Source organism: Drosophila willistoni (assembly GCF_018902025.1).
Source record: "Drosophila willistoni isolate 14030-0811.24 chromosome 2L unlocalized genomic scaffold, UCI_dwil_1.1 Seg72.1, whole genome shotgun sequence".
NCBI classification, from domain to species: Eukaryota; Metazoa; Arthropoda; class Insecta; order Diptera; family Drosophilidae; genus Drosophila; species Drosophila willistoni.
In genome coordinates, this window is record NW_025814049.1 from 2,972,926 (window position 1) to 2,996,895 (window position 23,970).

The 23,970-nt window shown below is 35.4% G+C and overlaps 1 protein-coding gene and 1 long non-coding RNA gene across 3 annotated transcripts in view; one reads left to right on the forward strand and one right to left on the reverse strand.

Annotated features, from left to right (window-relative positions):
- The window catches only part of LOC6646114, a 172,660-nt gene that overhangs the window by 39,916 nt on the left and 108,774 nt on the right, over window positions 1-23,970 (forward strand). Inside the window, exon 2 of the mRNA XM_002068722.4 lies at window positions 18,142-18,286. Within this exon, the coding sequence (XP_002068758.1) occupies window positions 18,229-18,286 (58 nt within the window). The 5' untranslated portion in view covers window positions 18,142-18,228. The remainder of the gene's footprint in view (window positions 1-18,141; window positions 18,287-23,970) is intronic.
- On the reverse strand, window positions 11,942-12,684 carry LOC111519076. Of its 2 annotated transcripts, none has more exons than XR_002724233.2 (3): window positions 12,670-12,684; window positions 12,305-12,603; window positions 11,942-12,189 (listed from the first exon to the last, which is right to left on the reverse strand). It is a non-coding gene; the product is annotated as an uncharacterized LOC111519076 (long non-coding RNA). The 2 variants fall into 2 exon arrangements; XR_002724232.2 differs by having other exon boundaries at window positions 12,301-12,603.

The window sequence follows — 23,970 nt, forward strand, 5'->3', positions numbered from 1 at the left end:
TCATGTGTAGCCGCTTGGCTTGCGTTTTGTTTTGTTTTTTTTGGTTACTGGTGATTGCCGCATAGCCTCCAACCACAAAAAAAAATTAAATATCTTCGCCAGGCCCTAATGATGAATGTAACTCTTTAATTTTGGGCGCAAATAATTTATGCCCTTGATTTTTTTTATTTTTTTTATATATAATGTTATCTTAAAGTTAATCTTTTTAAATCGTAAAATTCTGATGCATTGGCGTTCTCCAAAGCCAATTTTATTTTTTTTTCTTTTATTTCATTTTGCTTTTGTAATTTTTTTTTATGTAATTTTTTTTTGGTCATGATTGAACTTCGATGAAAATTTTTATTTAACCCCTTTTTCGGCACGCCTCTGGCAAAAGCTTATCATGTGGTTTAATTCTCTCTCAAGCCAACAACAACAACTCTCCCTATATTTAATGCAATTGCTTACAGCTGTCACCAGAAAGATCTTTCTCCGTGGGATGCTTAAGTGAGTACTCTTTTGTTTTAATATCATTTTTTTTGCTGTTGGTATATGATGGTAAAGTAAAGAGAGAGTTAAAGCAGTTTTCGTTGCTCTCGTTTAAATAACATAAAAAAATTAAATTTTGGTAAAGTCATCAGAAGTTTAACTTATGCTCAAAAAAAAAAATAATTTTTCTTTCCTTGAATTTCAAAATGCTTTCTATATAAACATTGTCATACCTATATATATATTATCATATCACCTTTATATCATTATCTATATTTTTGATCTTTGAAATGCCTTATTATATTGCTTATTGTTATTAAATATAAGTTTTTGAAATGAATTTGGTCTGAGACGTTCGTGAGGGGGGGAATCATGCGAAGTAAGTTAGGTTGAAAAATTGGTTTGGCATAGGGATCGCTGTGTAATTTTATATTTTGGCTTTAGTACAGCGATCATGGTAGGGTGGGCGAATTTTTCTTTTGGGCGTCACTGACATCTGACCCCTTTCTTTTTCAGCAGCTGCGCTAAAAACGACGGTATTTCTGTTCTCTTCTCATCCTTTTCTCTATTCTTTTCTTTTTTTGTACGAAACGTTAAACCGAGTATAAGTAGTCTTAGTACGCGAATTTATTAATAAAATTTTCTACTAGCAGAGCGGGTAGTCTATCCATTCCCCCCCATCCCCCATTTCTCACCGACTAATTTGAGCCGAAACCAGCGCGTACACTTGATAGGTACTACCAGTTTCCAACAGCTCGCAGTAAACTTGTAGCAGGTTATATGTTACAGTGTGAACAAGTTTTAGAAACCAAAATATTATCCAGGGAATATATAGTCATATGAGGAAAGTTAATAAACAACTCTTTCTTAATATTTTCTTAAAGTAATTGATTATAGGTTCTAGAATTACTGACGCTTACTTAAGACATCAAGTTAATAGAAGGACTAACAAGTTTTATCCACTATCTAATAAAATCTTAAAAAATGTTGCTAAAAATAGATGAAAGGACCAAATATAGTGAATAACAAATTGTTTGATCTGTAATTTAACGATATCATAACGCTTCTCAATACACTTTACAATCATTGCTTTGCTGTCAGTGCCAAAGCATACAGTTTTGAAATAAGAGTATTAAAGCTTTGCATATTTTCGAATCCTGATTGCCATGGCGTCGTCTTTACGTGTACTTCACCCAAAAGTCGTATAACAATTTGCAATGATATAGAATTTCCTGTGGCGTATTCACCTCAAATGCTTTTTTAAATGTTTGTCGTTTAGTTGACATGCAAGTGAGTGAGCCGATCTAGCTCTTAGTCCTCCTGCCGCCCCTTTTACACACACACTCTGTCTCTTCCCACCATTTACTCACGTCCTTCACTTGGCACCTTTTCTAGAGTTTTACCTGTGACTTTTTTGGCTTACTCTCTCTCTTTCTCTCTTTTTATATTTTTTATAGTTGTTGTTTTTGGCTATCTCTTTCTGGGTGTTTGTTTTTGACACGCAAACTTTTGCTCGCTTACCTGGGCATGGACTTGTTTCTGTTGTTGGAGGACAAGAGGGTCATGTTTCATGTGGCTTCCGTTGTTGTTCAGGTCGGTCGGTCAGTCAGTCATTCAGTCAACCAACTCAGCTCAACTGTTGTTGTAGTTGCTGTAGCGTGTTGACTTCAACTTGTGTTGAAATTTATGATGACAATCAGGTTTGGCTTACTGCTGGATTCATGCAACTGTTTGAGAAGCTTTACCCCACCCAAAAAGATTGTCTCTCACATTTCCAGATGCTCTTTTTTTTTTAAATCGAAAATCCAAATGCGTATTCCTTGTATGACCGGACATGGATATTTCAGCCTCCATTTTGCCATTATATGGCAGCGCCTAAAAGTAGCCTGCAGCAAATTTAATGCACTCAGCCAAACTAAGAAAGAGAGAGAGAGAGAAGAGGAACTGCGTTGGGAGAATGCATCATTTTGTGCCCATTAAATCGTTTCGTTCACACTGATGCTTCTGCTTTTCCCTTTTGCCCATACGTTGAGTGGTTATTGATTAATCGTCAGACGCGTTTTCTCTCTAGAGGCGAATGTCTCTGGTGCTCTCTGAGTCTCTGCATGCGTGTGTGTGTGTGTGAACTGAAGTGTGCACGGAAGCGCTCGCGCTGATAGCTGATGTTGGCATGTGGGCAGCAAAAGCAACAAAAGTGTTGCCTGCTTAAAGGCGCTGCCAGCGTGCTTAAGCACTTAAGTTAACCCATTAATGTCAGGATATTCGAAGGAATGATGTTCAATGCAATGAACATTCCTTAAATGTTACTTTCACACGAAAGCTGGCATTGATTGCGGTTTTTCCTTTCATTTTGGCCGAATATTCCATGAACTTTTCACTGAACTCGAGAAAAAGGGGGAAAGCCCAAGAACACAAGCTGCAAAAGAGCTGACGGAAAATGCAATGGCCACACATATACGCACACATATGTATTATTTGTATCCATTTGCGAAATGAAATTTAAGAATTTCCGCCATATTCTTCTTTACTTTTTGAACTTTTCGGCCATCTACTCGTGAGCTTTTATGTGTTGTTTTTCTTTTCTTTTCTTCTGGAATTACTTATTTTTGTGGCCTCTTTTTGCAACGTCATTCTGTTTTTTTTTTCTTTGCTTTTCTCTTGCCTTATTTTATTATGTTCTCTTTACTTGATTTAAAAATGTATTTCTTACTCATATGTTAATTTTAAATGTTAATTTTAAATGTTAATTTTATTTTTGTCGTTCAGTTTTTTCATTGATTGCTTTTAATTTTTCCTCTTAATTATTTTTCTTCTTTTTGCTTGCGTTTTCCTTGTTTGGGTTCATATTTCAGTTTTCTGGCAAATGCAGTTTTTGTATTCTTCATTTTTTACTGTCTCCCTCGGTTTTTCGCACCTTCTTTCTCTCCCTCTCGTTTTGTCGCTCTTTCTCATTCTCACTATTTGATCTTCTTCATCTCTGGTTTAGTTTTCATATTATTATTATATTTTGTGCCTTTTAATCCTATTCTATTTCATGATTTATTTGTTTCTCTTACTTTTGTATGAAATTTTTTTATGATTTTTATTTTCCCTTTCCCTTTTTTTTGATTTTTTTTTCAGTCTTTACATTATTTCAGCTTTCTTTGATTAATTTAATGTGTTTCTTCACTAATTCTAAAATTTTTCTTTTGATTTTTTTACAATCGATTTCGTCTTTTAATGGCTGTTATATCGATCTTTTCTTTCTCTTCCATTCTATACTCCTCTCTTCACTCGCTTTTGTCACTCTTTGTGCTGCATTTCACGATTGGAATTTTATCTTCTGAATACTGATTGCATATACAGTTATAAATTGAATGTAAATATATAGCAAATATCCATTTCAATCAACAACTTGAACCAGTTCCCTTTGTCCCAATACTCAGGGCCTTCTTCTCATACCCCACATATACATACATATTCTATGTCTCCCAACCATCTCTTCAACCAGGATTTTTTATCTCTCCTTCTCTCTCGCTCTCTCTCTCTCTCTATATATATCACCCCATTGGTTTCGCTTGAATAACTTTAAATGTTCGGTAGATCGAAAATCAAATTAAAATTTCATACTTTAACATTGTGTTCCAATTACTGTCGCAAACAATTTATACACATGCCAGCAGAAAACATTGGAGAGGACGGCAGAGGAGTGTGGGGGCGGACAGACCAGAGAGCAATTTTTCAATCCAAAACTTTGCCTGTGAGTGGAGAAGATTGGGAATGGGAGGTTGGACATGGAGAAGGATGCTCGTCGGGTGCCAACTCCTTCAACCAATTCTGCCGTTGTAATGTCATGAAAAATGCATTTTTCAATACACAATAATAATATATGTAACACAATAAATTGTGAAACGCAACAAACAAAAAAATGGAAAGGGGGAAAAAAAAGAAAAAAACCTAGAGAGTTGGGCGAAAAAAAACCAGAGGGCCGGGGCTAACTTCGACCGCGTCAAAGTTTGTATACCCTTGCAACATTTTTGGTAACTCTTTCCTTACCTACAGCCATCAAAAGTGGAAAAACGTTTAAGCTAAAAAGGCTAATGTTTGCGAAAGAACGGCCTACATAGGAAATAACTAAGTTATTGATGAAAGTCACTGTTTTCCACCGATTGTTCCTATGGGAGCTATATGATATAGTTACCCGATCCTTATCAAATTTGGCACAATCATTAACAGATATATTAAACTAACAAATGTTTAATTTGAAAGCAATCGCGTCAAAAGTAACGAAGTTATTCACCAAAGTCACTGTTTTCGAAAGATCGTTCCTATGGGAGCTATATGATATAGTCACCCGATCTTGATCAAATTTGGCATAGTCGTTTATATGTGTAATTAACTCACCAATATTGAAATTCACGACAATCGCTCAGAAAATAACGAAGTTATTAAGAAAAGTCACTGTTCGTGACTTTGCCATTTGTATGGGAGCTATATGATATAGTGATCCGATCCGGCTGAATACGAGATATACAACGCCTGCAGTATATACAAGCCTACATGCAAAATTTCAGCTCTGTAGCTCTTACGGTCTAGGAGGAGTTTGCGTTGATCCAGACGGACGGACGGACGGACGGACGGACGGACGGACGGACGGACGGACGGACGGACGGACATGGCTATTTGAACTCGTCTCGTCGAGCTGATCAAGAATATATATACTTTATATGGTCGGAGATGCTTCCTTCTATGCGTTGCACACTTTTGACCAAAATTAATATACCCTTTTTGCAAGGGTATAAAAATTGCCTGAAACGAGGGGAAGAAAATGTTATAAAATTGTTATCGAGCGCATAATAGCAAATGTTGCAAAATAACTTTTGACAAAGTGCACTCAATATCAAACTGAGGCGAGGGACAGAGAGCGACAAGGAGGGAGAAAAAAGAATAGTGAGAAGAATGGAAACGAGTGAATAAAATGAAAAATCACAGAGTGTAGAAGGCGAACGTTTGCGTTTAGGAAACGACGAAAAAAAAGAAGCAGAATTCGCTCATATAAGGGAAACGAAAGAGGGACAGTAGAAAAATATGGTGGCCAGGGGGGTGGTCTAAAGCTTGCATATAAATTGACACAATTCGTACAACACATTGACATTTTTCCAATATCTGAGAAAATTGTTCCCCCAAAACTGACAGACAAATATGTCAAATTAAACTTGCCTGCGCCAGAAAATATGCTTTAAATTTAGCTACTCCTCTACTTCCCAATCCTTGAAGAAGAACCAAATAGAAAAAAAGTACACAAAAAAAAACTGAACCTTATGCAAGTCAAACATGTAACCAAATTATGGCAACACATGCGCCACAAAATATGCAACAATTTTTTGACACACTCACACACACACACACACGGAAAAAAAGCAACAGGATGATTGGAGGGAAGGAAGCTAGCGAAACCCAAGAAGAACATGAAACAGCACAAAAATTTCCGACAGAGAGTGGGAATAAAACAAGAAGAATAAAAAAAAAACATCAGCATTCTAGTGCATAACTTTAGGCGTTGGCATGCCTTCAACTTTAAACGGATAGGTTAAAGAGGCGAAGCGGGCCAGAGTAGTAGTAGGTGTAGGCGGCTAAAGTGGGCAGAAGGGGCGGCAGACGGAGGGCATGGCATGTCTGTTACATGCCTGCTTACGCCATGAAACAATGGCTTGCATATGTAGCGCCGTCTAAAGTTATGCAATGCATTTTTGTTCTAGCTTTTTTCGGGTTTCTGCATTTTTTCTTGTTGCAGTTGCTGTTGTTGTTGCCTTTTGTGTGCGGGTGCCAAAATGTAACTATTTGTTGGCCATAGTTAAGGGGCGACAAATTCTCCCTGGTGGCTGGATGTAGGCTAGGGGGCATGGTGCGGTGTGTGTGGGGCGGTTGACATTCGCGCATTGTTGTTGACAAGCCGAAAATCGGGTCAGTAGTAAATCAACAAAACAACTCGGCCAACATACAATATATGTATATTTATACACACACACGCACACATAGACAAAACAATGGCAATCATTGTTATGTAGGCATGTGAAAAATTTATGTTGCATAGTTTTAGGCTCTCGCTCTCTCCTCACTCCTCTCTCTACAGCAATGGGTTGAAATTCGCCTGCCCCGTTGATTGGCCACATTGAAAATGTATGTTTGAGTGTGTATATTTGTATGTATGCGTGTGCATATGTGAAAAGGTTTGTGTAATAGATAGAGAGTCAGGCTAAAAGCGGAAGAGGCGGCAATTATGTGGGCATAAATTATTAAAAAAATTGTAGAATTTTAGCCTAAAGATGAGCACTAACTGAAATCATAAATAAACTATAACTTTGCCAAATGGGATTGCAAATAGCAGACAAGTTGAATGACTTTGGAACACAGAATATTGAAATAATTATATTTTATCAAGTGTTAATGCAAGTGCGTTCATATATGGTTTGTTTTTTAAAAAAACTTTAGTGATTTTTTCTCCTCATTAAATTTATAAATTTTTGAACCATTTGTAGATGATATAAGTTAAAACTAGATTTAATTTCTTCTATTCCACTACCTAAAAATCAGTAGACTGTTGTGGTGAAATGAAGAAAGCCGCCCTTTAATATATGCAAATGTTTAACCAAATAAGTAAGTCGTCTCGACGACTTTGGTATACCATGCACCAGGTGAAAAAATATTTTAAATTTCACATGCCTTGAGTCTACATACCAATTTTAGATCCACGGACGGTCCACGGACTGACGAGTGGACATGGCTAGACCGTCTCGGCTGTTGATCATGAACAAAAATATATATATTTACTTTATGAGATCGGAAAAGCTTTCTTCTTTCAGTTAGATACATTTTGGCGACTTTAATATACCATTTCATCCTATGGGCATGGTACAAAAATGTTGCGATATATTTATATGCACATGAAATGAAATAAATAAAAATTTAAATATTAAAACTTCTTAATATTTATTTTAATTTTAATAATTTTTGTGTTGGTAAATTAATCTAAGGTTTCCCAGACTTAACAGAATTATCAATGCTTGAAAAATCGTTAAATAATTTGCAAAAACGTTGATGATTAAACTATTTGGGAAGCAAAAATCCTTTTCTTTTTCTGCTCTTAAGGACCAAATAAAGACATTTTTAAAAATTTGTAATCCAAAATAATAATTTATAAATTGTTGGCAATTTAATTTGCAATTTTATTTTTTAACAATTTGTTAAGGTTTAATGTTAATTCCTGATGCAGAACGTTGTGTACTATACAAATGTAAGAATATAAATTTCCATACCCTAAAATCGAATTATTTACACAATTCGTTCTTTAATTACCTAACTAGAAAAAGTATTTAATATGCACCGATCGAACAAAAAGTATAAGTTAGAAGTGCAAGTTAATACGGACAATATGATGTTCCGAGTCGTATTGTTTTTTTTTCCGATTTTTATTGTGCTTGGATGTTTCGAAATTTTTGGGGCTGAACCTAGGAGTTTTAAGTCATATAACAACCTCTTACTAAATAAGTAATACTTATATGATTTAAAAACCCCAGGTTCAGCTACAAAACTGTCGGAAATTCCAAACAATAAAAAAAAAAACAATACAACTCGATATATCATAGTGTCCGTATTAACTTGTAACTCTTCTTACTTTCCAACTACCGTACAAATTTTTTTAATGCAGAGTGTAATAAACATGGTCTAATTTTGGCGACCATTCACAATCAATCGCAGCAAATACACTTGGTTAATTTCATTAAAGAGTCAAAGGCCGGTAAGTTAGCTTATTTAGCCTTCATCCTTTAATAAAATTAAATGAATGAATTCGCTGTCATTACAGATGCAAATACAGTCTTATGGTTGGGTGGTTCTGAGCTGATCATGAACATTTTTTTACTGGGTCGAAAGTGGCGAAGCGTTTACGTATTCTAATTGGGCGCCAAAAAGACCTATTAAACATAAACTTAGTTGTATCGTTATTTTTATAGGAAATAATTTATGGTATGATAGGTATTGTACCAATACAAATGTCTTTATTTGTATGCATCCACTCTATGCCCTTAAGCGAGACAAAAAGAGCTATCAAAATTTATAAATTGTTGGCAATTTAATTTGCAATTTAATTTTGCCACAGTTTGTTAAGGCTTTATGTTAATTCTTGATGCAGAACAATGTGTACTATAAATTTGATTTATAGTACACTATATACACCTGTACATCCTGAAAAAGCGTGTAAAGCGAAAATAAAAATTTTAATGTGGAAAAACCGTATAAAGTGAAAAAGAGTAAAAACACGATTTTAAGACATTTATTGAACTTGGAATTATCTTTATACAGTTAATAAGATATAAAAGAATAATTTAAGTCACAAAACTCATAGAAAGAAGTAAAACAAAAAAGCTAAAACGCTATAAAATGTGTGCCAAGTGTCTTAACCAGAAATTTCATTCGTACAAAGCATACAAAATAGAAATTGATCTACATAATAGTAGATAGTAGACCGCCTCACCTGGACTTTTCCACATGGATCAGCCTCTGCATGGTTTCTATCAATTTTTCGTGGATTTGCTAAGATTTACATTTAAATCCCGTATAAGTTGTGATTTGTTTTTGTTTTTTTTAGCAATTATTTGGAAAACTTTAATAAGCCACACGAACTTCCTAACCTAAAATGTTGGCAGAGACAATATGTTTTGGTGTCTTTCTAGATCTTAAACAAATTCTTTCCACTTATTACTCAGAAAGTTCTCTCACCTGGAACTCCATTGAAAAACTTATGATCGTTAATAATAAAGCCTTTATAAACGAATAAATTGAAATTAATTCTTAAGGTTTAATAGAGTAATATTTTAGTTTTATACCCAATGAAGCTTAGAGCTTGGAAATATAAATAAATTGCTGCAATTTTTATACAAAATGAGAATGTTCAATGCTTGGTAAAGCACTTTATCAATGTTTCTTCATAAAATGTTAAGTTTTTACTTCTATTGCCAAATCAATAAAGAAAATGTTCCAGGTTTTCTTCTGCTTTCTCTATCTCTTCGTCTACGGTTTCTTTAAACGATATCTGGGTTAAATACAAACAGAATACAACCAACTAGTTGACTTGCCGACGTTTGGTTTGGTTGATTGTTTGGTCGGTTCTTTGGCTTCGGCCTTCTAATTCAAAACCGGACCCGGACCCGGACCAGATGTCGCCGCATGATGTGGCTTCCAAGCCATTTCAATTTCAATTGAACCCAAACCCCAGGTAACCCACATGGCATCGAGCCAGTTGTCAGTCAGTCATTGCCAGTTGGCATTGTCTTGGTTTGTACCTTTCGAGACTTCGATTTGACTTGGCTTAAGTCTAGTTTACTTGGCATTGATAACTGAAATGGCTTTAAATTCATGTTTTTTTTTTAACTTTTCTCTCTTTCTTTTTTTTTGTTTTGTGTTTTACTAAGTTAAATTTTGCAAAGGCAAAATAGCGAATCCAATTAATCACAAATCCCATTTGGCTAAATCAATCAATTGCCATGGAAGTATTTATCCGACACAAACACATTCACATGGCCACACATACTCACATACATATATAGGAAAAAAATTCGATTAAAATTGAACAAGAATAATATACAAAATTCTCTAGGTAGCCTCTTCAAGTCGAATGTGTGTTACCCTTTTTGGATTTGAAAAATGTTTAAGTTCTACTTGACCTATACCTTCTATATCTAGTTATATCAGCAAGTGTAGTGTTGCTTACAGGTTTGCATGCAGGGTTGTCACAATGATTTATAAGACTTGTTTGAAAGTGTTGCATACCTTTGGGTGTTCTAAATATGCCCATCTAGACAATAGAGTACAGAATTTACAAAGTCACATCATTAATTTTTGTTTTTAGTCGCTTCTATACCCTTAAAAATTTATGGCCCAAAAAGGGAAATAGACAACAGACAATACAACACTCCAACAAAAAAAAAAAAAAAGAAAGAAAAAAAAAACAGGGAAGAGTGTAAAGAGGAAGGCGAAAGTGTGCGAAAGTCAATTCGCCCCTTCGTTTTGCCTACCAATCATTATTCAATATGTTGACTTTTGTGCTTGCCACATTTGTTTCTACACCCGGGCCCACATAACTCATGTGCGGCCAGTGCTGGGGTGGGCTGGGCTGGGCTGGTGGGGCGGAAAAAGACAAAAGAAAAATTTGTACAGCGCGTCGATGTGGAAATTGCGATAGAGAGGGAAGCCAAATGCCCCAACCCGGTAACTGTCTCTCTTCCTACTCCTCTTCTCCCCCCTCCAGCTCAAGGCACTAGGGTCCTTCTCTTCGGTTTTCCATGCCCGCATGCCAAAACCAATGAACTACTGTGGCCACCCTGTGTCGAAGTTGTTTAACTTTGCATTTGTTCCTTCAGGTCCTCCATTTTAGCTTAGTGTTGCCTTTGATTAAGGTTTCGATCCAAGTGTCAGCTGTGGCATTGTTTTTCCATTTTGAAATCGACCCAGACCCACCTCTCCCTTCACCTACAGAAAGAGAGTGAGAAATTGTGTGCACCCATTTAGGGCAATTAAAGTCCAACAAATATTTCAAAAATCATAAATTAATCCCTGACATTAGTTTTACCCGCAAATGCAATTAAAATTTATGAAATTAAATTTCAAAAAACCATTAAACCAAAAAAAAAAAACAGAAAATAAAAACAATCAGTGCACATATTTTTATTTTTTGTTTCCTGTGCTGCTCATCTTGCATTTCATTTGCTTAATCAATGAGGCCAACCGCAGTGGAATAACATTTTACTCCACCACCAATGACACCACCCACACTTTCAACCCCAACATTCCCATCAGCACAAAGTCAATTTCTGTTAATGGTGAAGCACAGCAGCCATTTAAAGCCATAAATGAAGTTGCCATTAAAAAGGATATTTCTTATTATACACTCACTAAAGAATACATTTGTTTTGATCAGATCTAGTAAATTTATGTTTTTATGGCAATAATGGTTTATTAGGTAGTAGGAGTTTAAGTTGAAATTGGGATATTTGAAATAGATATAGGTTAACATTTATGTAAAAGTGTATTTCTTTACTTTCTCATGAAGGTTCTTAGCTAAGTCTCTCGGCGTCAAACGTGTAAAAATTAGCTTATCTCCAAATGACATTGGGATCCATTTGGAAAATAGGATTTATTTTTATATTTTTTATTCCTGCCACTAACAAACATTCAAGAAGGCCGGCAAATTTTTAATCTTATTTTTTCTTTCCTATTTCTTATCGTTATTATTATTCTTAAAGTTTACAAATTCCAAGGAAAATGTAAAAATATCAAGATTACATGCGCTTTTTGTTATTGTTATTTTGTAATTAACTCTTATTATATATCAAAAACTCTTTCTAAATAGTTAAGAAACTGAATAGAGACAGATTAGTTACCATTCAATTTTAATTTACTTTTATAAAGTTAAAAAAAATCCCGTTTAAATGCCAAATTGTGTTCATTATTCTTTATTTCATAATAAGTAATTAGTTAACAAGTTCACGTCCTCAACAATGCATTACATTTGCTACATATTATGGATTATCTTAACGATAACATGCAACGGGCAAAAATATTATCTATTTAGAGCACAACCTTGAGTTTTCAGCCACTATAACCGGTATTATCTACTATCCCAAGTCAAAGGAGACTTTTACTACGCGGATTTTATATGCAAGGGACTTAGTTTAATCCTGCCATCTGGAACAAGAACAAATTTACACTGATATTAATTTAGAATGCGGCAAAAATGTATAATGAATCTTACTTAAAAGTGGTGTTATTTATTAGGTTAATCAGAGAGATACATACTCACCAGTTTTAAGCCATGTCGTATTTCCAATATTTGTGGGCATCCCAAAATATTGTTTTTATTTTGAGAAACCATTTAAAGTTTGCTGTAATACATATCGGAATATCGTTGGTGTTGTACGAAAAGGATTTATGTATTACAGCAAACTTTTTATGGTTTCTCAAAGAAGGTCTCTGGATCTTGTTATATTGTTTAAATGTTCTTTGACTAATGAAAACTTCAAGTTAATTACAGAATGTTAAATACATTTCTTGAGGCATTCCAAGAACGAATAGTGTAAATAATTTAATTTTATGGTTGAACTAAAGTGAGAAAATTGTTAATAATTAAAATAAAATTTAGAATGACGCGTTGCTAATTTTTTTTACCTTGAAAATTATCCAAAACCTTGATATGTTCAGTCTGTTTTTTTAAAGACGTAAAATGAAATGCTTTAATTATATAAAGTCAATTTGTCACACTGATCAGGAATATATATGTATATAATGTGGATATGTGTAAATAATTCAATTTTATGGTTAAACTAAAGTGAGAAAATTGTTTATTTTGTACTTTATATAAAAAACTTAGTAATAAAGCGTTGCTAATTTATTTTAACCTTAAAAATGATACCCAAGGGCATATATCGCATTATCGTCTGGTGGTGTGTGTTTTTTAAAGGCCTAAGATGGGCTACGTCTTAAAAATTTTTTCTTATCCTCATCTCCTTATCCACAAATTTATGTTAAATTTGTTTTAAACAGTAAATTACTTTTGGTTGAGATGTAATCACGAATTAAGTCATCTTAATTTAAGACATAGATACATAGATATCGACTCGATTAATGATGCTGATCATCTCTCCATCTCTCTGCATTTTAAACATTTAACCAATTTAAAAAAAAATCATAAAATAGTTTTATCCTTTAAATGGATTGATGCGAAAGGGTATAGAAAAGTAGTGGCATTTTGGATTTTTTTCTATTTTTCTGTAAATTTAATTTATTTCTTTCTCTTTCACTCACTGGCACACCCTCTCCCGCAATCTTTATGCTCGTTGATTCGTTTGGCTCTCTTTTTGTCTGTGGTCTTCTGTTTTTGTGGTTAACCCCAGAAAATGTTTGCAGGATATGCAATGATTTCTCTCCTTTTAACCTTTTGCTACACTATAAAGTTTGGCATTGTTGCGGTAAATTGGCAAAAATTTACATACCATTGGCATTTATTGCCATCATCATTATCATCATCATCATCATCATTATCATTATCACGACCATTATGAATAACAGCAAAAATTCACTACATAGTTGTGGTGGAATATATATTTAATATCTATGTACATATATAGTTTTTCTCGTTCCTTTTTTGCTTGTCTGCGAGAGTTTTGGTTTATTTTGTTTATGCTTCCATTTTAATTGGGAAATTTCTATCTATCGGACATAACAACAAACATAACAACAAATTCTTGTAAGCTTCTCATAATTGGTTTGTTATATAGATTTTTATTTTATCCTATATATATTTCATTATTATATATACATATATATATATTTTTTTTGTCTTGTTGGTTTTAACAAGTGGGTCAAAGTCAATAAGGATTAAAAGTGCAGCTGCCTTTTAATGTGGTGTGCGTTTGAGTGTTTCTCTGTGTGAGTGTGTGTGTGTGTGTGTGAGTGCAGCAAATATCGTAGATAAGCTGCTTACAATTTATATAATTCATGGCTTAAACATTGATGAGACATGTTTACATTTATACTTCTTGATTTCTCTTTACATTTTTTTTTTCGCTTCAAGTTTGTGAGAAAACTTAAAATTTAAGTTTGAACGCTTTAAAGTTTTTTTTTGTGGTAAGAATTTAATATTTGTTAAGAAATTTATCTAACAAAAAAACTTGTGTTCCTTTAGTTAAATATTAAAAAAATATGTAGTTGCTAAATTCATGATTCTTAACTTGTTAACAAGTTGATTAAAATTTGGTGATGTTCTGATGATGTTGTTAGCCAATTTTGTTGGTGATGTTTTAGCCAATTTTCTTAAGGCAAAAACCAAACTTGATCGTCGACTGGGGAATTGTTATTTGTAGAATTTGTATGATAAGGTTAAATAATTTAGTTTTTGGTTAATGTATTGTCATTTTGTCTTTTTAGTTTCCATTCCAGTTAGATATATACACCACATTTTGTTACTAGTCAGTGATTTCTCTTTAATGTTGAAACAAATCTTTTTTTTACACACCAACGACTTCACATTTTGACCATAAATAAGGGCCGCAACTTGTTTTAAGTGTTTGTTTGTACACTTTTACGTGAACGTGAGAAAAATATTCTATGGATACCTTTTCTCCGTCTATCTCCTTTTGTTTTTCTCTCTCTGTCTCTTTCGCTTAAAGAGCCTTAACAACACCTGTCTGTAATGGCCTGAATGCGACGACCCATTGGTTTGGGCTGGCTGGCTGACTGACTAGATGGATGAATGGCAACTGGCAACTGGTTGTTATGGCGTCAAATATTGTATGCCATATGCTTGATTTATATGCCCATCATCATTGCCTGTCATATAGATATATTATATGTATAGAAAAGACAGCTAGAAAAACTTATATCACATTTCATCCTATTCTCATTCTCATTTTCATCATCATCATCATCATCGTCGTCATCCGCAGCAATCATCACAGGTTGCCAGGTTCAAGCTTCTTCCTTAAACGAAAAATTTCATCTAACAAACAATTGCCATGTAATAGTTTGTCACTGGGCCTTGTTTGATTGTTTGGTTTAGGTTTGGGTTTTTGGGTGTTTGATGTTGGTGTTCACTATGGTTCAGTATGGTTCGGTTCGTCTTGCATAATGACAGCTGTGTGACATGTCATAAGCTCCAAACAATAGCAACAACAATGCCAAAGGGAGGGGGTGGGTAAAGTGTGGCTGGGCGAAAGACAGGACACAGAGTCACATATTGATGATGTGCGTCAAATGCCGTTGCTCTTGCTGTCAATTTTGTTGGCCACAATGGCCACCATCAGCAACCTCCCACTTCTATACTTGTCATTTGTTCAATGTATGTGTTCTGTATTGGTGTGTGTGTGTGTGTCTGTGTGTCATTGCAGCGGTTACTTCATTTATGTTGCTTTGCTTGTTTGACAAATTGATCGCGTGATATGTTTACCCGATGCCATGTCATTGTTGCTGTTGTTGCCATTACAACTTCAGCTTTTCATTCCAGTTTCAAGTGCTTTACTGGTCATGTAAAATTGCAACCAAATTTCTAGGTCATTTAATCATTTTTTACAGTTTTATACCCTTGCAAAAAGGGTATATTAATTTTGGTCAGAAGTGTGCAACGCATAGAAGGAAGCATTTCCGACCATATAAAGTATATATATTCTTGATCAGCACGACGAGACGAGTTCAAATCGCCATGTCCGTCCGTCCGTCCGTCCGTCCGTCTGTCCGTCCGTCTGGATCAACGCAAACTCCTCCTAGACCGTTGGAGCTACAGAGCTGAAATTTTGCATGTAGGCTTGTATATACTGCAGGCGTTGTATATCTCGGATTCAGCCGGATCGGATCACTATATCATATAGCTCCCATACAAATGGCAAAGTCACGAACAGTGACTTTTCTCAATAACTTCGTTATTTTCTGAGCTATTGTCGTGAAATTTAATAGTGGTGAGTTAATTACACATATAAACGACTATGCCAAATTTGATCAAGATCGGATGACTATATCATATAGCTCCAATAGGAACGATCTTTCGAAAACAGTGACTTTTGTCAATAACTTCGTTACTTTTGACGCGATTGCTTTCAAATTAAACATTTGTTAGTTTAATATATCTGTTAATGACTGTGCCGAATTCGATAAAGATCGGGTTACTATATCATATACATAGCTCCCATAGGAACGATCAGTGCAAAACAGTGAGTCAGATCAATATCTTCGTTATTTCCTATGCTACGACTGTTGGCCGTTCTTTCGCAAACATTATCCTCTTTAGCTTGAACGTTTTTCTACTTTAATGACTATAGGTAAGGAAAGAGTTACCATAAAAGTTGCAAGGGTATACAAACTTTGACGCGGTCGAAGTTAGCCCCGGCCCTCTGGTTTACGGTTTTTTTTTTAAAATGAGACTTGTTGTTTGTTGAAAGTCTTTTTGTAAGATCAAAGTCTAATGTTTTTTTAGATTTAGCTTATACATAAAGTAAATGTAAGAGCATATTGCTGAGTTACTTTTTATTTAAAATTTAAAATCATTCTTATTGTTCACATAGTATTCAATTAATATTAAAAACGGTAGAAGTAATTAAAAAAGAAGGACAACATTTCAAAGTTGAGATCTATTTGAACTTAAGCTTGCATTATTTAAGTATTTTGATTTTTCGCATTCATTCAGCAAATTGCAAAAAATTAAGTCCAATACTTAATCACTGACCTTTTCTATGCAATTTCTTAAGTAATTATTCAGAAACTTTACTTAAAAACAGCTCTTAGCTTTAGTTTAGTCTAGTTTCAATCCACCAATCGATTGTTACTTAATTAAATATAATTTTTACATAAATGTATATCATAAATCTTTTGCATTATTAACTTCTTGTCTTATTACTTAAATTTCAATTTACTTTCAAAGTTATGGCTTTACAAATGGAAAACTTTTCTGAAACAAAAAGTAATGTAAAAAGCAAATTAAAATATCAAAGAAGCTAAAATCGGCTATACCGAAGTTAATATACCCTTGCAACCTTTGGAAATAATATCTTAAAATGTTTTAAATTCTGTTTGTGTTCCAAAGCCTTCAAGGTCTTATTCCTTCTCTTTCAGTTTATTATAGTCGTCCGATATGGATGATTTTCATGTTTGATCTCACCCAGGTTATAAATAGCTGAACTACGAAGTTTAATCGCAATAGCTTTTAAATTGGCAGAGTAAAACCCAATGTTTTAATACCCTATGCAAGGGTATAATCAACGGGAATGTAAGAGTGATTGGAAAAACGTTTCAAACTATATACTTACAGGATAAGAAGAAACATTGAACTTGTCAACTTTTGTTAGTTAGGTTCGTTGGTTGTTATGCCTGATGTTAGGTAATGGAATGTACTGACCGCAAAACAAGTTGTAAAACTTTACCACCGACTTTGACTTGGAGTCGGTAGTGAAAATTTCTTGCAACATTTTATCCGTTTACACTCTTTGGTAGTCTGTCTGGCTTTAGACTGTGCTGCATAATCAAGCCCTCTGTTATGAAGGATTGTCGAGTCCTGGCAACCGGACAACGTCAATTCGTTAAAATTTACGTCAGCTTTGCTGCTAATTTTGTTTGCCTTTTGTCGCTACCCATACACACTAACACCCACACACACACACATTGGCACAGGCACATACAGGCATGCCAAAAAGTATGCTCACACGTTTTGAAAATCCTCTATCCCTTCTTTCTAAACCACTCGCTCGCTCTCACTCTCTCTCTCTCTCTCTCTCTCTCTCTGTCTATTCTCACTCATCTGTCGTTTTGTTTGCCGAGTACTTCAAACACTGCAGACAAAATGCTGTCGAAAATTTTGTGTTCCGCTGATGTCTCTATCCCCTCTATGTTTGGCTCACTCGCTCTTTCTGTTTCTGTCTCTTTTGCTCTATGGCTATGGCTACAGTTAATCCGCCTAACGTTATGCAACAAAAAGTTTTTGTTGCCTTTTCTGTTGAAAATTAATTAATTTCATGTGCAAACAGTTGTTAATTTTTTACCTTTTTTTTCCCCAACTGTTGACCCTGGCAACGTTTTTGAAGTCTAAATTTAATTGGCTTAAACTGCATTTGCTAACGTTTTTTCCGTTTTCTTTTCTCCTTTTTGGTTTTCTTTCAGACACATGTACCAATTGAAAGCTGAGTTACAGCGGCTGCTTTAAGATAAATCCAATCCACAACAATTCCTGGGATAAGTGATGAAGTCATGAGACCGACATTTGATCGACGCCTCTGGATATTATTGTTCATTATTTTAGTACAATGTAAGTACAATAAAAGAATCCTATTTTCTATATATATATATATAAATGTACATATATGTTTATATGTGTGTGTGTGGTAAGTTACCCCCGCACATATGTAGCTTGTAATGAATGGACCAAGTGGCCTCAGCAGGCCAAGCAGCTCATATATTCTCTGGACCACAGAAGAAAAAAAAAAGGAAAGAAGAAAAACGCAACGAAAAGAAAGATGAAAATAAAAGAAAGAAGCAACGAATAGTCCCACTTTGTATGCCGGCAACGTGTGAAAAATAGTTCACAGATAATCGCAGTCAGGCAGGTCACATTATTTATGCGCCAGCACACACACTCTCGCACAAACAAGGCTTCATCCACATTCTCATCCTTAGGCTATCAGCTTGATATTCTATGCCACATGCAGCAAACAAAGCCATTTCTTTTATTTGATGTGCGTTTTGGGCAATGCCACAGAAGAAGAGAGAAAGAAGGGTGGCAAAAGTGAGCCAGAGGCAGGAGCAGTGGCACAAGGATATGGTGTAGGAGGTTTTTTGGCCAATGCTGACCCTGGGCATTTTCGGCAAAACCCATGACTCGGCCTGCATATCAATATTTTTTGGTTAGAGTTTGTAAACTTAAACAAGATTTTTAGCTTAGAATCTCGTTGAGGCAATGGGGCGTATGAGCAATATGGGTTTGTCAATGCCTCAATTTTGAGCTCATGAGTTTCTAAGCTGATAATAAAATAGTGCTATATTCATATGGGCTTACATTGAATATATATAACATTGTCTTTCTTATCAGATAATTGGGCTTATGATAGTAACTTTTTATCAACCAAAAGTATAAACTAAAAACTTAAGTTTAAAGTTAACAGAAGCAAAGCAAACCTATTTCTTAGTTTATCGACGAACATCAAGAAAATTAATAAAACTATTATACTCATGCAAACCTATAACCCATTTGGCCTTATTAAAATAACTTTGATTATAATATATTTAAAAAGAAAAAAAAGTGAGAAAAAATGTATTTCTCTTTACATCTTTATAGTTCAGATATACATTTTGAACTAATTGATTAATGGCTTCATATTTTAAGAAATATTTTCAAAAATAGTTTAGAACTTTTTTAATTCGTTTCATAAGATATCTGGTCAGAAACATTCAGCGAGAGTGACAGACTATAATCATCAAATGAATATCTATAATAATTTGATTAAAGGAAAGTTCTTCTTGGCGCAATGAAAGGTTCATTTATCTATGATCCTTTTAAGCTTTTTGCAGCATATAAACTTAATCGATTTAGAGTATGTTTATGTTACTTGCTTATAGATTTGTATATGTCAAATAATTTGTACAATATTAGAGTCATATTAAATTTCATAGCAAATATTCATGTCAGTCTCAGGGTCATCTCAAGGTTGCATAAGCATTTCCCCCTTCAAAAAGTCATATGCGTGTAACAAGCAAAGGAAAAACTTGCACAGCAGATAGAAATTGAGATGAAGTCAAACCAGATGCTCGACATTTTCCTTCATCTCTCTTTCTCTCCTGGAGTCTCGTTCTTTCATTCTCTCTTTGTCTCTCTCGCTCTGTTGTTGTTCAGTATACAAAACGGAAACGGAAATACGCGTTCAAGAATTTTAATCTGCATGCGCAATTTCGCGTGTGAGCTGTATGCCAAAAATGGTGAGCACATGTCGGCCAACTGGCATTGTCGGTCACGTCTCCCCCCTTCTTCTTCGATGATTCCTTCACTGTTTTTTTTACTCTCCTCGACCATCGTGGTGCTGTGCACCATCGCCTTGGCATGTTTCAGTGCGGTGCGCCTTGGAATTTCACGCGTTTATTTGCAAAGATTACGAAATGCGCCACCGCCAAAGTTTTTGTATGCGTTTCCTGTGCGGCTGCCGGCATAGCCTTCGCACTCTCTCCTACTTCCTTCTGCAACCTTCTCCGGTTTGTTTGTTGGTTGGTCTGTCGTACGGTCGGTGGGTCGTTTCGTCGTTCTATCTGTCTTTGGCTACGTTTGTCCGTTCTGTCGACTCGCTGACTTGTTATGCATGCAAAAGTCTGTGGCAAATACACACACACACACACACATCCCTTCCTTCATCTTGCATGCCTCACCCTATTTCCCTTATCCGCACCCATCCAGTTGGCAGTGACATGCAAAATATTTTTGCATAAAAATGTTTGCCCACCAACACATGCACAAACATACATACACACGCACACACACACACAAATACACAACTCTCTTCATAGTCGTTATCCTGGAAGCTGCAACTACGAAGTGAAAAAAATATATGTTGGATATTTTAAAGCATTTCAATTTCGGATTTCAAGTTGAGCGTGAAATTTGTCAGGTATACACATACATATATAGATATGTATGTATATATTTTTTTTGGAGTAAAGAATTTATCTATATATATATATATCTGTATGTACATATATTGAAAAGCGATTTCCCTTGTTAGTCATTGGGAGACATTTTCCCATCTCTCTTCTTCATCATCATCATCATCATCATCTCTCTCTCCTGGCTATCCCTGGCGCTGTTAGGTTTAATGTCCAACATTTTTATCTCATGTATTTAAGCTGAATATGCGTTTGCTACGTGTTTGTCATGCTAAAAGCGCAACTTGCTGCTCTCAATAACATCTAAGTAGATGGGTAACAGCATGGCGAAGTAAATGAAGCATATTTCATATCTAATAAACTCTGGAATTGTATGGCCAGAGGAAGCTGTTGCTGATGATAAAGAGAGAGGATGATGCTCATCTTTGATGATGTCAAATGCAATATGATATCATGTTGGACATTCTTCAAATTCTTGAACATTTAAGTGTTGCCTCAACGCTTTAAATTATGATAATTTGAGAATATGAAAAGATCCCTAATAATTATCATTAACTTTATGTTAGAGGTCTTTGTCAATGTAAGTTAACTTAAACAACTCCTTATTATTAAGGTCTAATAATAAAAAAAGATAGAGTTCTATATTGTCTAGTTCTTTCTTTCTTTATAAACATATAAATAAACATTTTACTTATATGCAGTCAATCGTTTGGTAACGTAGTCTCAGTCTATTGATTTTTAAGACTTTTCTCAAAATAAAGTCAAAGTCAATCTGGTAAAACTTAATCTAACTGAAATCTTGCTATACATTACAGCTAAAAACTGTTTCCTAATAGTATTTATAATTTTGCAATACCAAATGACAGCTAATTATAAGTTTTTTAAGAACTTTTTTAGCCTTTAATACCCATATTTGCTTTAATATTGAATAAAATTTGTATCCTTACATTACCCCGAAAAATAGGCAACTTTTTTTCTCTTTTTTGCGCCAGCCAAAAGAAAACAAGCTTATGCTCCACTACTATTTCCCCCTAAATCCTCATTGACTTGTTGTTTTTTTTTTATTTGGTCTACAAATCAGTAAGAGAACCGCATCGCGTGTCTTGGCATGCATGGCCAGTAGGGGGGAAAAGAAGCTAGGCAGAAGAAGGACACTCAAGAGTCTTGCCCACTTAGAGGAAGAACTGCAACTATCATGATAATGATGATGATGTTGATGATGACGATGATGGCGATGGCGATGATGCCGACCGACGAGTTGAGTCGCGTCGAGTCTGAGACTTAGTTAGCCACTTTTCTTTTATATAAAATGTGCCTTTTGTGCCTCAAGTGCTTGGGCCACGCCCACGCGCCTTTCTCTCTAACGAAGAAAAAGAAAGAAACATAGAAGAATAATAATAATAATAGAAAGAAGAAGCTTCACCCTGGCAAGTTTATTTTAAAACTCGACTTTTGTATGTTGGCTAGTGAATTACATTTTCGGTATATATTTTTGTGGCCCAGTCATCGCCTTTTCTATTCTCTCTCTCTCTCGCTAGCTAGCTGATTGTCTCGATGACGCTGATGATGATGGGAATGGCTGCGGCGAGTGGGGAGAGTCGGGCCGGGACTTATGTCCAGTTTCTTTAGTTCATCGTGAAGTTTATTATGTGCGCTAAGCTAAAGTTGAAGCTGTGCTTGTGGAAAATGCAATTATTAAAACTTTTTCAAGTTGCATTCTTCCGCCTCTTCCTCGCTGCCTTCTTTGCGTTTGTCGTGTGACCAAAAATTATAGTCGGCGCCATTTGGCTGGCCATATAGACAGAGACGGAGAGATAGAGAGGAAGTGAAAAAGTTACTCTTTCCTCACTTTTCTTCTACTCTTTGCTGTTAAACATGGCATAGCAAATGTAGTAAGTCCATTGAGAAAGTTTTTTTTACTGAAAAGTTGGTGTATCTTAAAGACTTCATTTGAAATGTATTTGCGTGAGCTTAAACAAGAAAAGACGCCGCTCGAAAATGTGTGTTGGCCAGGTACGGGGGCCCTGAAAATAAAAGAAGAAAACTGGAAACGCTCAAAGCGGAAACCTGGCTAACAATAAAAGCCAAAAAGGGCATAAAACGCGCACTTCCGTTTCAAATTTCCCTCCACCTTCAGCCCAACCCCAACACCATGCTACACTACTCTACTCTACTCTACTCTACTCTAGCCAACAGTCCAGGCGGCTGGCCAGCCTGTGTGTGGTCAACACGAAACAGACGCTGGCGGCGGCTTCCTTCCTTTCACTGCCAACAAAAATTGGCCGCACAGTAAATTGCACACCTGAGAATTAATGCGCCGGGCACTTGAAAGGCGAAACGAACAAAACGCGAGGTGTGAAGAGGCCAAAAACCATTTACGAAGCGCAAAAAGGGAGTCAGTGACTGAAAGAGGGCGGTGTAGGGAGTTGGCAACCAGAAACAGAATCAAGCGACTGGTGACCAAAAGGCAGGTAGCTGGGGAGAATGGAGCTGCACTTGCACAGCTGCACAAATGCAAAGTCAAATGCCTTTTCAGGGCGCCAAAATTGTTGTAGCTGTTGCTGGATTCTTGATGTTGTTGCTGTTGTAGTTGTTGACGCCTGCGGCCATCGTTTGGCTTTGACCAGACCCAGACTGAATCTGGCTAAAATGCTTCGTGTTTTTTTTTTTTCTGCCAAACAGTGTATAAGAGAAGTTTGTCTATGGCGGAAAACCATTCAATCAATGTCGCTTTCAAAAGGAATCAATATTTTTTCAAACAAAAACTAGCCTAAAGTGGTTTATTCAATTTAAAAGTTGTTGTGACAAATTGTTATCTAAGATTTTAAAGATGGCCCGAAAAAATTGTGCTTTATATATTGTCAAATTAATAAATAAGAAGACGATTACAGGTTCCTTTTTTTAATAATGTTAGTTAGAAAGTAAAACGAATAGGCAAAAAATGTTTCTTAAGTTAGTTATTTTTACAAAAAATTGTTTTTGAAACAAAGGCCTTAAAAAGGCCCCAAAAAATGATCAACAGACAAAAATGTATTGCTCAAGTTATCACCAACTTTGCAGCATTCAAATATTGTCAAAGTTTACCCAATTGAGTACATTTCACAGTGTTTCCACAATAACTTTTTCCATTTATTTGAGTAGACCTCTTTTGCACCTTAGTGTTTGCAGACTTTTCAACCCTACTGTTTGCCTACTGCCTGACCGTTTTGAAACGCTTTCTGTGGCCCTTTTGCCTTGCGCCTTTCTTTTTGGATGACTTCTTTCTGCACTTGCCTTCTTTCGTTACGTTACGTTTCACTTTGTTCCGTTTCTTTTTCTTTTCTTTTCTTTTCTGTTTCTCTTCTG